Below are 15,083 nucleotides of genomic sequence, written 5' to 3' on the forward strand. Positions count from 1 at the left end.
GATTGTAACTACTCAATAATAAAAAGAATAAGATATTAGTTAACTTCTTTTCGATACAGACGGCTTAAAAATAAAAAGAAATGTTTTTCTACTGTAACCTAATAAACATCCTTTTAACACGCTTGCGTTTTTTCTAATTATGCTACCACTACCTTGTTGTAGTAAACTTTAGAAAATGTTGAGATTCCAAAGGGCTGCCCACAAACCAAACGGCATCCTAGCTGTGGCAGGCTGAGCGGCTCATTCCGGCTTCTCTCACCCCCTCTAGCGTTTGCAAAGCTCATCTGTCTGATTATCCAGTTACCTCACTGAACAAGAGCTTGGCTAAGTCCTGCCCATCTATGACATCACCCCCTTCTTCAACCACTGCGAGGTGAAGCTTTAAACTTCAGACTTGGAGGTGGGCTGTGTGCAGTAAACTGGAATGCTCTCCCTCGCGCACTCCTCAGTGTAGGAGTGATGTGAAGCAGGACAAGCTCAGCCTGCAGCTGCCGCTGGCTTTGTGTGGACTGGACGCAGCGCTTGGGGGAAGGGGGAGGGTTGTTACTCCAATTCACAGTCAATGGAATTACAGCTATAGCGGCAGTGTATATACGACTGCCTTTTCTCGTCTTTCTGGTAAGTGTTTTTCATGCTTTTTTTCTTTATTATTGTCCCAGAAAGTTTGCGTGGTTTTTACTCTCTGGAAAGAAATGCGGTGGTGCCGTGAGGAATCCGAATAGGAACGTTTGCTCTGTCACTAGCAGGAGCGATACGCGTTCATGTAAGCCAGCAAGGAAAAATTTGACTATAAAACCAAATGCAAGAAGTTTCTTAAAACCTTCTTTGAATTAAAAAAGGAATAAATAGTTGTTTTCTGTCTCGAGTAATTGCTGTTTGAAAATATCCTTATGGAAAACAGCAAGTAGGAAAGTTAAATGTTAACTATTAAAGAATACAAGGCAGATTTTTCAGATAGGAAAACGAAAGATCTTGTTAACTTGGTGTGTACTGTATGTGTGGTATGATCACCAATTGCTGTTTTTACAACTGTGAGAGAAAATCAATAATCCCTCAGCCCATGAGTACGCAGTACATGAAAAGCATACATCTTGCTCACAGCCACCGGAGCTACTCCTGGAGACTTATGTGCCTCTGTAAAGGATTAACAGCTACACCTAGATTTTAAAGCTTGCACTGCCATCCAGCCTGAGCTGCATTAAGCATTTCAGGCTTGCAAATCTTAACTAGTAAATTCAACTCAGAAGAGAGAGAGACTATTCCAAACCATATTCTCTCTCCAGTAGAATTTCAAATCCATTGCTTGGGCAAGTATAGTATGTGACTAGCATAGTAAATGGCTAAGTCTACTCAGATAAACTAACAAAGCTCACCCTAGAAGCTATCCCTGATGTATGCAGTGAGTTCGGGGCGGGAGAGAAAAATAAATAAATAAATGAGTTGGGCCCTCAGCTAGTGGGAATATGCAGAGTAGCCATTCACTAGCAACTTAGAACAGGAAAATCTTATTTTGGAAGAAATGCATTTTTTTACACAAAGCTTTCAAAAAGTAGTTAAATGCATAATCTCGAAATTTTTTTCATGAATTAGGTCTGAAACAAGATGGTTGCATAGAGGTAAAGATGCAACAGGCCCCTATTTTCTCGACATGTTGAGTGGGGGTTGGTTTATATTAATTTACTTACTTAGAATTTAAAAGAAAAGAAGAAGAACGTTGATATTTTTCTATTGTGGAACCAAATTCTCTATTGGTTTTAATAGCTATTTTAAATATTCTTAATAAATCTGTCTGCTTTAAAATACATATGCATGTTTTTTATTAGCCTGAAACAACATGAATAAAGATATTAGAAAAGTGCTTCAGTTGTATCAACAGCTTTCATTTCTCCCTAACTGCATCAGAATATCCTAACCAGCATAAACATAGAGAATAGATTTGTCTGTTTTCAGGTAGAATCATTTATGCCTGATCCAAAGTCACAGAGGATTAATACTTAAATCTCTTTAGAAATAAGTAAAAAAAGAATGAACTCTTTAAAAGTAGTACCACAATAACATTAAGATTACTAACACCACAAATATTAATCATAACATGCCAGGTTTCAATCATGAGAGGATCAATTAAGTATGCCACTTATTTTAAAATATAAGTGTATGAACACACATATACACATATATATACATAGGTACATAAATCTATTTATTAAACTGAAATAAAAAACAGGGTTACAAAAACATGATTGTATATATTTAACTAAGAAAATTACAGTTTAATTTTTTTAAATACAGCACTGCCAGAACATAGCAAGTCCAAGGATCAGCAAAGATATTGGTGAATGAATAAACATAATTGATTCATTAATATTGTGCTCCAGTATTACTATCTATCAGTTATTAATTGGGCTTTTCAATTCTCTGCTCTCCCCCCCTTCTAAAACCAATTATGCCTAGGTTCAAAATGCCCTGTTAAACACTTCCTAAACATAATGTTTGTGAAATACATAATTGGGCAACATATAAAGTTTTTACAGAAAGAAGAAAAACGGAAAATTTATCATAACTAAATGTGGCAGCAAAATATAAGGTATGTTTCTTTTGCTTTCAAGTGTTAATTAAGGAGCTTCCAATTCTATCAAAACTTTTTCAGAGCTAAATGAAGCGGCGTGAAATAAATTTGGTTGAAATCTTGTGGCTGTCAGACTTTGTTAGCAAGCTATTAATTATCTTTACCCCAGTTTCTTCTCTAGACTATGTTGCCCAATCAAATAGAAACTCCAATTATGCTCAGCATCTCCTGCCTAGGGACACAAGACCCTAATGAACACTCAGTCTCTCCAGATAAAAAATACAATTATCAGCTTTAAATATGCAAGAGAGATTTTTTTTTCCATGCTTTTCTTGGCCACACATTCTTCAGCTTTCTCCTTTTCCTGGATAATTTTGAAAATTTTAAGCCCTACAAAATTCAATAACAGGGAATTTGCCTTGTGTCAATATTATATACGTTTCTTCTTTCTTTCATTTGGATATGCAAATGTTCATACTAATATTAATTCTGTTTATTTAAAAAATATTTCATTTAGAGTTGCTATTTTGGTCAATTCTCAACTTTTCCTCCCTTTCCTATGGTGGGTGGGCTACATTAACAGTGTGATTAATGGCAAGATAGAGAGCTAACTTAAAAATCCTGAGTTGACTTATATGTTCTTTTATTCAAACCAGTTTATTTAAAAAGCATAATAAATAATTATTTAAAATGAAGTGAAGACCACCATAAATGACAGGGAAATAGGATTCAGTAGATTTTTCAAAAGCTGTAATTTCTCCTCTCCTTGGTCCCTCACTCCCCCTTTCCTTCACCCCCCACCTTTTGCCCCAGAGGCCTTCACTGTTCTTCTCAACGGGAGGCTTTGTTGTAATTAAAGCAGAGAAAAACTGGCCAGCAGCAGCCAACATCTGACTTGCGGCTTCTGAAAGCAGTGTTCTGGTAGAGTGTACCACCCCCCAGTGGGCAAAAACTCTACAGTAAATCTCTCGGCAATATTAATCCTCAAAACTGCAGTTTCTCTTCAGAGCATAAAAAGGAATATTTCTCAGCTCCTTCTAACATTCCAGCATTTTAAAAATTTACTAAAAGCTGACAAACCAATTTCCAACAAAGACATGGTTTGTAAACGTCTTCAGAAACAGTATTCTTCCCTTACCAATCAAATAGGTATATGCATTTCAGCAAGCATTTTCTGGTTTCAAAATAAAATGCAGATGAACACCACTAAATCTGGTTAAACTTCCCACTAAAAGATAGTTTTGAAAGCCATGTTTATATTGTATAAAGGAGCAGATTTCAGGACTTTGATTTTTCCAGAGAAAACAGATTTCAAGTAAAAATAAATCAAATATAATTTAAGTAATAAAGTTTCTCTTTTCTACCCTGCATATGCATAATCTCTTTCCTACTCCAAAATCAAATGTCAGAAATGTATAAAAGCTCTCTCCAGGTATGAGTATGTTTAAATGAGAGGAGGGAGAAATTGCTCTCACTTGATGAGACAATGACAGCTTTTGTTCTTTATTCTTTCACTTTACATGTGCACAAGTTACCCTGGCAACTTTGAAGAGAAAACCCACAGACCACTTTTGGTTAGACACCACTTTTAAAGTGTGCCACTGAACTGCAGATTGATCAGTTTATCTACTGCTGATTTTCTTCCTCTTTTTCTGCTTTAAATCAGTAATGCCCTACTCAGACATTAAAAAAAAAAAAAATGTGTTTTATGATTTTAGATGTTCTCACCAAGGAGCTCAAGTACTTACCACACAGTAGGCTCAAATATTTGTTGAATTAGTGAGTGGGGATTTAAATACTGGAAATTTAAAGTACATCAAACAAATTGTATTCACACACTGAAAAAGAAATTTCTAACTTGCAATGACAAAATGTTTGACCTTAAGTAAGCATACTTTTAATTACAATTGCTCAAAAGTCAGCACGAACTTAAGCATGGCTCCTGCACCAAACTCTCTACCACTCACCTTCACCACCCTCCAAATTAATATCTTACTCATTCTAACAAGTCTTGCTTCACTATAATTCATTTAGTCTGGCTATAATATTATAAAAGGGAGCTGCATTCCCTATGATGAAAGATAACATTCCAGTTTGTATTTTTCTTTTAAGGATACTCAGTTTAATTTTACAAGCCAAAATAAATGAAGCAGAATTACATTCATTTATCAAAAATCTACTGGGGGAAACAACCAGCAACATAAAAAGAGTAAAAATAATCCTTTACATTGGAACTTTTATCCCCGATTTTCCATAAATGAAACAAAAGCTTCCAGGCTGGAAAATGGTCTGGATAAAACCACATATGAAAAGGCACACTGGCTTCTCTGCCTCTCAGCAAACCCTTCAGACTTCACGACTCTCGAGAGGAGAGCTAGAGGTCCTTCTGCTCGCCTGGCATTAAACAAAAGAATTGGAACTTTCCTGAAATCTGATGATCGTGGAAAATTTAACTACCAGACAGGCTGCTTAGAAAGCATTTTGCTGTCACTATCAACTAACCTGATGTACTCCAGTTTTTCAGTTTAACCATACGTGTAGTTTATTTGAAATACCGCTTGTTGTTACAAAGACTTAGCATTCATTCACAGGTTATTCATCTTGCTGAGTTTTTTAGTAGCAATTTAAGCCTTCATAAAGAAATTGCTTTTCTAATATTCTAAATTATTATTGTATAAATTCCAATTTACCTTGAAATATTCACAGACATTCATACTTTTTTTTTTCTTCAATCACAAAGCTTTAATCAATAATGCAGCTAACTTGGATTAAAAATTCTACATTCCATTCTGTTTTCGGACTTTTAAGTTTTGCATTTTTTTTACATTCGCAGCCTTAAATAATCATTCTGTGAGGCAAATCACTAAGAAGAAACTCAAAATCACCTTATATTTAAGATTTTCTTTTAAAAAATGAGTAATGATCAAACAAGTCAAATCAAAATCAATTTAAATCAATGGCAGGAAAGAAAAGACTCAGGAAGGTGGCACTCTACCACCACAAAGCTTTAGCTGAATCCAAGTGATATTCCCAAAAGAGGAGAAATACTTTTTCAAGTCACAACATCATCACCTCGAAAATGTTGTAGTAGTAGAGAAGCAATCGCATGAATATGTAGGCTGCCTCAAGTTCTTCATTTTATTTAAATACCAGCTTTCTATTTAGATACAAATTCTTAAGTGATAGTAGCCTTTCAAAAATATCTCAAAATGAGAGCATCCTTTTCTTTTTAGGCGTTTTCTTAGGTCCATCATGGAAATAAACCAGAGGCTTTTCAGATTATATGACTACACTATAAATGCAAAAAAAAGGCTCCAAAAATTTTTATTTATATACAGAAACTGAATAAAAGGATCCCTATTAAAAATCTAATTCATAGTTTGGTGGATGGTTTTTTTTCTTATTTTTGTGAGTTTTAAGTGTTACATAAATGTAATGATTCTGTTAATAATTTCAAGACATTCCATTAAGTAACCAAGTCTTACTTTATGGTTCCCTCCCCTCCAAGTTGCCCCATTAACAATATTTTTTTCTAAAAGATCGATTGCTTTTTGTTCACAAGTAATGGCCTCTTTCAAGCCTATGCTGACGGAAAGGCTCTGAAGTCGATGTTGTGGAAACCTGGCCACAGAGTCTATGCCAGTGGGGGTCATTTCTCTTTCCATCTCAAGCACATTCAACCACAGTGTCTATGTGTGTGAATATGTAGATCAAGATCAGAATCAGAGAAGTCTGGGGCCAGGCCTGCTCTCTCAGTTTTGATGGAGAGATCTTTACAGCCTTTAATATGCTAAAAACCAAAGCCAAAAAAACCGTTTGACATTAGGATTTAATGAATAAAGGGGAAGGAGAACTATAAAACACAAACATGAATTGAATTGTTTTGAGCTTAGGTACAGGGAGTAGGGGATGTGAGGGGAGCATTGAGTAGCATCTTTATTTCTGAAAGAGTATCCTTCTCTCCTAAGAAACTCCTTTTATGTTTTTGCCTTTTGTTTTAATGCAATTTGAGGAGAAGAGAATTGCATTTTCCAAGACCTTAATGAGATTTCAAGCTTTCTGTTAATCCCACATTATTACCCCTATTGTATGAATGACAAACCTAAGTTTGCATAATCAAACAGCAGAGGAAGCAGTTTCACAAGCATAAAGCAGGTAAAATAAACAAATTAATCTTTTTTTTCACACCAATGTAGATTTTTTTCTTCTCTAGGTTAAAAATGTGAAAATCAATACATATTCTTAATGCCTGATTGAGTAAAATATATCTAGCTCAGATACAGGATACAAGATAAAAGACATTTATTTTATCTCTGGTTATCAATCCAATCCTCAGCTTAGACACACTGGGATCTGACCTGACTCAGGCAACAATCAACAGTTCTTAAATCCTCATTCACTAGATTGATCAACTCCATTTTGGTATGTGCCTTGCCTCATGGGTATTCCTAGAATATGAGAAATGCCTGACTATTGGTAACATTGTCACTAAGTTCTCACTTCTTTATTTTTATAATAGTTTTAATTAGTTCTAATGCAATTCAACAAAAATAATTATTTTCTTAACATATTAATCACATTGTTTTCTATGTTGGATAATGTTCAAGCTTCGAAAACATTTACAACAGATTTTTAAAAAGTTAACTTTGTAATTATGTTTTCAATAGCTTGGTTTTCCATTTTCACACACTGAGAAAACAACAGTTTTCAAGAAAATACACTATTGAAATTTAACAATAATGAGCAAAACCCTAAAGGCATCACAGTAAAACCTCACATTAAACAATAAATCACTTAAACTTTCCTATGTGGGTTCTGTGCAAAAGTCCTCATAGGCTGTTTTATCCATCTGCTAACTGTTATTTTTGTTTTAAGTTGCCTAAATAGTAATTACATGTCTTTGTAATTTTTAAAAAATTTTCTGTTAATACAGCTCATGGCAGCATTGGTATCTGGTGGCAACATAACAGAAACAAAATATTTAGAAAACCAGAAACACAAATTTTGGCCTGTTTCAGTGGTGTGTTTGAATTCTGGAACAGATGCTATCCTTGTTGGATGCTAGGTAATAACTAGAGGAGAAGCAAATTGCTTCTACTTTAGTCCTTAATTTCAGGGTCAAATATTTCCATGATACTCAAATGTTCCCTACAGGTACAGAGAGCACATGCATAAGCCACCCTAATATCACTTACCTTCCTTAGCCCCTAAAGAATTTTCACGAACATTAGATAATGGACAAAGCAGACATACAGCATTAAAATCACTGGCCTCTTTAGTCAAACTAAAGTCTTCTTGTAGAAATAAAAAATACACTTATTGGAAATTAGCATGCTCATGTTTTTACCCAGAGAGAAATAAATGCCGAGTGAAGTTTTGATATGCTTTCTTAATGAGCATTTAAAAGATGATAGATTGGAATAAAGTTCTCTCCACTCCAAAAACAGATCTTTCAAGTTTATTCACATCGCTAAAAGAAAATTATAATAGTATTCCACTTAAAAACCAATTATAATTTCAACTTTTTAGCCACCTTTGGGGCAAGAACACCTGAGGATCACCAAGTAGTCCTCAGACATAACCCTAAAGAGAAAGATGATGGTGCCCACATTTCACAATCAGGAGAACTGAGACCTACAGAAAGAAGTAGGGCACTGAACAAGTAAGAAAGGCTAATAAAGCAAGATCCTTTCACCTCCCTAAATTGTAAGTGTTGTTACATGATCAGAAATGTCTAAAAAGTTACCATGACATTTATAGCAAAAATCCTTGTTGTATATTTGCTCACGTTTTTGACATAGTCTTTTTAAACTTTTTTTTCATTTTATGTCTAAATTTAAAAGTTAGCTTTTAAAGATTTACCTGATTTTGAAATAAAGGGCATACTGTCTTTTCAAGGAGGCTTTGTCTCTATGTTTATATCAGTATGACACCAAGAATCAGTTCATAGTAGAAAATATCTGTTTGATGATAATCTCAACTTCAGTTCCTACTTTATATTAAAAAACTTGAAGCATAAAAACCAAGAGGTCAGCCTTTCCCTTTTTACCGACTATGATGTAAGATTAGTTCTTCAAGAAAGAATTGAAGTTAAATCTCTAGGAAATTTCTCGAGTATGTTAAAGTTCATTATTAATAGCTCATTAAAACCTTTTACTTTCACAGGAGATGCTCAGTCCCAGTATGTTTTAAGGAAGAGAAAAATAAAAGAAATTTAATATGCTTCCTTCTCTTTCCATGAAGAATATTTGAATTGTTTCCATTGCCTCTCAAAAGAGAATACTTGCTCTTGTGTAACGTGACTGCACCAGAAACTCTGAGAAAGCAGCAAGAAGCAAAGCTGGAAATAGCTATTTCACAGCAGGTAATCATACCTCAGGATGTAGCTACTGTACAAAGTTTATACTTGGATAATCCTGGATGGGAATAAAGGTAGGGGGTAGCTGACTGAAAAAACTATTACTATATAGGCCTTAGCATCATGAATGGCTTTCTTCATGAGGATCTGAAGTTACTATCTCTGACCACATTGCACAGAAGAGCCAATAAGAATTTCAAAGAGGGCAATTTCCACTAAGGGAATTAAGCTACACAAAAGGAACCTTCACACAGAAACTATCAGAAAGGAAAAACAAAACAACATAGGAAGCCATGTGTTCCACATGGTAACAGGAAGCTGAATTGTTTCTGGCCCCCACTTTAATGAGCTTGCCCACCATGCTGAACCGCAGCTGGAATGTACATTGACAACAGCAAGCCTGATCTGGAGGTGTGTGCGGCATAGGATTACTTGAATAAACAGTGAAGAACATTTCCAAGGACTAAACAAGAGTTTGTAAGTCCCAGCCCCTCAGCAGGAAACTAATATATGTGCATTGGACTTTCACCCACGCAAAATTTACTCACATCCTTCAATAAGGTAGGAAAAATATTAAAGTATTTTACTTTCTTGCCTAAAAGCCTAAAGGCTAATACCTAAATCTGCAGAAGAGATTATATTACACAGTACATCAGTATAAATCAATAATTCTCCAGCCATGGGGAAAGTTGAATCAGGTTCTAGGTTAGAAATTGAAGAAAAAGATACATGCACTGTGAAAATATATTATGAAATAGAAAATAATGAAAAATATGAATGATGTTATTAAATCATGTAGTATGAAACATTGACAAAGTGGGAGCAGAAGAAAGTTTAACTGGAAATGAAATTTTCTATTTAGATTAGCTGGATGTGTTAGCTATGTGCTTCTTTCCCTAAGGTAAAGGAAAGACTTCTTATTTTATTGCTAGAAGTACCTTCTAAACAATGTATGGTATTAATAATAAAATAAAATAGCTAGCGATACTTCTTCCAGAAAATGATTGGTTTTACTGAGATTATTATCAAGATATATGCAACTGTTCTTGAATAGTAAGAGTAGAGACATTTTAACCACACATTTCTATATCTGCATAGTTCTTTACCTAAAACAAAAGCAAACATAAGAATTTGTTTTCAAGAAAAGTAAAATTATATTTAAATATAACAAATCATATTCCTATGTGTCAATTACTATGAATATTATGAAAAGTTATAAGCTACTTTGGATGATGACTGATTGTAAGATCAATATCAAGTATATATAAAATGCTTTAGATTATACAGTAAAATATTTTAACATTTCAAAATCTAATTGAATAAGGCATGGATTTTAAAAATTTCTGTACTAGAAACATTTAAAATAAAGAGATTTTAAGATTGTGCTCATTGTTGGCTACCTAGCCATAAGCCAAAGTTCATCCCCATCAAAAAATTAAAATACTGAAAATGATAATAAATATTTTAGTTTCTATACCTTTTTAATGACTTACAGTATGCTAGGCCTGAATATTTCTTGTTTTTCTTTTTATTCCATCCATCTAGGGCTCTGAATTGACTGAAGCTACCTTGTGTAAAGACCTTAACACTGCTGACCATGATCAGCCCAGCCTGGAGCATCTTCCTCATTGGGACTAAAATTGGGCTATTCCTTCAAGTGGCACCTCTATCAGTTATGGCCAAATCCTGTCCATCTGTGTGTCGATGTGACGCAGGTTTCATTTACTGTAATGATCGTTTTCTGACATCCATTCCAACAGGAATACCAGAGGATGCTACAACTCTATACCTTCAGAACAACCAAATAAACAATGCTGGGATTCCTTCAGATTTGAAAAACTTGCTGAAAGTAGAAAGAATATACCTATACCACAATAGTTTAGATGAATTTCCTACCAACCTCCCAAAGTATGTAAAAGAGTTACATTTGCAAGAAAATAACATAAGGACTATCACTTATGATTCACTTTCAAAAATTCCATATCTGGAGGAATTACATTTAGATGATAACTCCGTCTCTGCTGTTAGCATTGAAGAAGGAGCATTCCGAGACAGCAACTATCTCCGTCTTCTTTTCCTGTCTCGTAATCATCTCAGCACAATTCCCTGGGGCTTGCCCCGGACTATTGAAGAATTACGCTTGGATGATAATCGCATATCCACTATATCATCACCATCTCTTCAAGGTCTCACTAGCTTAAAACGCCTGGTTTTAGATGGAAACCTGTTGAACAACCATGGACTTGGTGACAAAGTTTTCTTCAACCTTGTTAACTTAACTGAACTATCACTGGTACGGAATTCCCTGACGGCTGCACCAGTTAACCTTCCAGGCACAAACCTGAGGAAGCTTTACCTTCAAGATAACCACATCAATCGGGTGCCCCCAAATGCATTTTCCTATCTAAGGCAGCTCTATCGACTTGATATGTCAAATAATAACCTAAGTAATTTACCTCAGGGTATCTTTGATGACTTGGACAATATAACCCAACTGATTCTTCGCAACAATCCCTGGTATTGTGGGTGCAAGATGAAATGGGTACGTGACTGGTTACAGTCACTACCTGTGAAGGTCAATGTGCGTGGGCTCATGTGCCAAGCCCCAGAGAAAGTCCGTGGGATGGCTATCAAGGATCTCAATGCAGACCTGTTTGACTGTAAGGACAGTGGGATTGTAAGTACCATTCAGATAACCACTGCGATACCCAATACAGTGTATCCTGCTCAAGGACAGTGGCCAGCTCCAGTTACCAAACAACCGGATGTTAAGAATCCCAAGCTCACCAAGGATCAGCGAACCACTGGGAGTCCCTCAAGAAAAACAATTACAATTACTGTGAAGTCTGTCACCTCTGACACAATTCATATCTCTTGGAAACTTGCTCTACCTATGACTGCTTTAAGACTCAGCTGGCTTAAACTGGGCCATAGCCCAGCATTTGGATCTATAACTGAAACCATCGTAACAGGGGAACGCAGTGAATACTTGGTCACAGCCCTGGAACCTGATTCACCCTATAAAGTATGCATGGTTCCCATGGAAACCAGTAACCTCTACCTATTTGATGAAACTCCTGTTTGTATTGAGACAGAAACAGCACCCCTTCGAATGTACAACCCTACAACCACCCTCAATCGAGAGCAAGAGAAAGAACCTTACAAAAACCCCAATTTACCTTTGGCTGCCATCATTGGAGGGGCTGTGGCCCTAGTGACCATTGCCCTTCTTGCTTTAGTGTGTTGGTATGTTCATAGGAATGGATCACTGTTCTCAAGGAACTGTGCATACAGCAAGGGGAGGAGAAGAAAGGATGACTATGCAGAAGCTGGCACTAAGAAGGACAACTCTATCCTGGAAATCAGGGAGACTTCTTTTCAGATGCTACCAATAAGCAATGAACCCATCTCAAAGGAGGAGTTTGTAATACACACCATATTTCCTCCTAATGGAATGAATCTGTACAAAAACAATCACAGTGAAAGCAGTAGTAACCGAAGCTACAGAGACAGTGGTATCCCAGACTCAGATCACTCACACTCATGATGCTGAAGGATTCATAGCAGACTGCCTTTCAGGTTTTTTAAAACCTAAGGGTGGTGATGGTAGGAACCCTGTTCTACTGCAAAACACTGGAAAAAAAAAAAACTGAAAAAAGCAATGTACTGTACATTTGCCATATAATTTATATTTAAGAACTTTTTATTAAAAGTTTCAAATTTCAGGTTACTACTGCGATTGATGTAGTGGAGATGCCTGAAGACAATTCTATATTTTAGTATTTTTTAGTAATTTGTACTGTATTTTCCTTGCAAATATTGAAGTTATAAACCATTTACTTTGTGTTCTACTGAGTAAGATGACTTGTTGACTGTGAAAGTGAATTTCTTGCTGTGTTGAACAATCAGGACTGCGTTCACATGAGATCCTTGTAGTATAAGCACAGGCCATTTTTCACTTTGGTATTAATAAAATGTAAAAAACAAAAAAAAAAAACAAAAAATAAAAACCTGGCTGGATGGCTGAATGAGAAAAATTAAATCTCAAAAAATAGCTATGAAATAATGTTCCAATTATTAAATTTGTATAATCCCAGTGATATTGAATAAATCAAAATGTGTGAAGTAATGGGCAATATCAAACTTGCTGCATATCTCAATTTTTGCTCCAGGCAAATTAGATATCCTTAGGAAAGTTAAGCATATCTTTGGAACTGAATAATCAGCAGGCATAAAAAGAGTGTGAAGTCTGTAGTTAAAGTGATTGACAACAAAGCTTTGAGAATGGAGAACTTCACAAAAACAATAAGTTTGCTTCCAAGTAAGAGGGTGGGGGGAAATGTGTACTTTGGAAAATATGAAAACTTAGACTTGTATAGTGTAATGAATACAAATATTGGAATTGCATTTTGGTTTTGTCTTCACCATTCTGGTTTCTGAAAAGTGAATACTACAAACGAAATTGTTAGTATTCATTACATTTTTATTATAAGGGAAGTAAAAGTGAAATCTTATGCATAATAAAAAGGTAGCAGTGTGACTGAGTCCCCTCAACAATACAGGAAAGTAGTATTTTAAATAAGTGAGAATTTGAAAGAAAAATACTAGAAAACAAATTTAGATCTGGTTTATGTGAAATGTTTTAACACTGTACATAAATGTTCAATTTACTTTCACAATGATCAAGAATACTGCCCATTACTATCACAATTTTCCAGATATTACATGATGAACTTGTAATGTAACATTTCTTTCTAGCTTCCTACTGAATTTGTGAGCTATTACTTGGTTAAAAAACCATATCACCTTTTTGTTGCCATGATTTTTTTTTCAACAAAGAACCAAAGTGCATTGTACGCCCTTTGGCCAGTCTTGTATGTGCCTTGATCCAACGCTACATGTATTCAGCTTTTAAAACTCGACAATTTTTCATACTTCTTAAATATGAAAAATTATGGTCTTATTGCTGAATAAAACTTAAAAAAACAGTACAGAATAATTGTGCTTGCTTTTTCGGGCTTGTGTTACTGTCAGTAAAGTAGCAAACTGCCCAGCACATCAGTCCTAAACACCCCCTGTATTTTTCTAGGCATAAAATAAAAGCTAGTTACAAATAAAAGAAAAAGCAATATCTTGAAGTTGTGTATCATTTTACTTCAAATAATTCAGTGATTAAAATATAAAATTCATTTCCTCGTATTTTACTTGTTCATTCTTTAGATGGAAAACCACAGCAATGGTTTCAGGACCTTTCTCTCTTATGTGCACTGCTGCCATTATCCTGAATGTTACTTTTTATGGTAATCTTAGAAAATTCTTTTTTTGGGTAGAGTGAGTTGGTATCAAGTTTTTGAAACCTAAGATCTACCACATAAAGGTACTGTTATAAACTGAACAGGATTTAGCTCCCCAAACTCATGTAGCTGTTTAAACCCCAAAGTCTTATGTTAATGGTTAGTGGAATTAATGATTGATGGATTAAAGTAGAGACTTGATCCAGTTGTGGTGTCTGAAGGGGTGGTGGTTGGGAAGTGGTTTGAGTTGATTAGGTTGCCAGGGAAGAGTCCCATGATCAAATTATAACTGGCATTCTAAAGAGAGATCATATAGAGGGTAGATGAAGAGTGCTACTCCTGTGTCTGTCTCTGCTTCAGGATCATTCCTCCTCCCCAAGTGTTCCGCCACTGCCAGCCTCCACCAGACACCAGACTAACGGATCTTGGAATGTGAACCTCTAACTGTAAGCTGAAATGAATCTTCCCTCCTAAGTTGCTCTTAGGTATTTTAGTTCAGGTAATGAAAAGTTGACTTATACAGGTACACACTTAAAAACAAACTACTTATCATTTCTCGGCCAGTTCCCATAGTTGTAGAACAGGGTTATGAATGCCACTCACCTCACAGAGTTACTGTGAAGATTAAATAAGATGATGTGTATCTAAACTATACAATGTTCTACAAAATATATATTATTACCGCTATGGTCGAGAAACATTCACTATCCTTCCCAAAGGCGTGCCACTTCTACGCTGCTGACTGACAAAGATAAATTTCCAACCATGATCCTTTCCACAATTCATTTGCATTTTTAAAATATACCTGAGCAATTTCTTCTTGTTATGAAGGGTGGTTGTTTTCTAGGAGCAACTAAACACAAGC

At 35.4% G+C, this 15,083-nt stretch overlaps 2 protein-coding genes across 6 annotated transcripts in view; one reads left to right on the plus strand and one right to left on the minus strand.

Moving 5' to 3' along the window:
- Positions 1 to 15,083, minus strand: part of LOC133768127 (ADP-ribose glycohydrolase MACROD2-like) — a 728,541-nt gene that overhangs the window by 359,664 nt on the left and 353,794 nt on the right. The gene's annotated exons all lie outside the window — the stretch shown is intronic.
- Positions 410 to 13,912, plus strand: FLRT3 (fibronectin leucine rich transmembrane protein 3). 5 transcript variants are annotated; one of them, XM_062203846.1, is made up of 4 exons: positions 410 to 618; positions 2,452 to 2,584; positions 8,732 to 9,485; positions 10,470 to 13,912. In XM_062203846.1, exon 4 carries the CDS (start codon positions 10,522 to 10,524, stop codon positions 12,469 to 12,471), a length of 1,950 nt encoding a protein of 649 aa, XP_062059830.1. In that variant the 5' UTR covers positions 410 to 618; positions 2,452 to 2,584; positions 8,732 to 9,485; positions 10,470 to 10,521; the 3' UTR covers positions 12,472 to 13,912. The 5 variants fall into 5 exon arrangements, with proteins under 5 accessions (XP_062059830.1, XP_062059831.1, XP_062059829.1 ...); XM_062203847.1 differs by lacking the exon at positions 2,452 to 2,584 and having other exon boundaries at positions 8,706 to 9,485; XM_062203845.1 differs by lacking the exon at positions 2,452 to 2,584.

This window comes from Lepus europaeus, chromosome 10 (assembly GCF_033115175.1).
Source record: "Lepus europaeus isolate LE1 chromosome 10, mLepTim1.pri, whole genome shotgun sequence".
NCBI lineage: Eukaryota > Metazoa > Chordata > Mammalia > Lagomorpha > Leporidae > Lepus > Lepus europaeus.

Bases quoted from the DNA above. Each gene is read 5' to 3' on its own strand.
- FLRT3 (XM_062203846.1), top strand. From the start codon at position 10,522: ATGATCAGCCCAGCCTGGAGCATCTTCCTCATTGGGACTAAAATTGGG.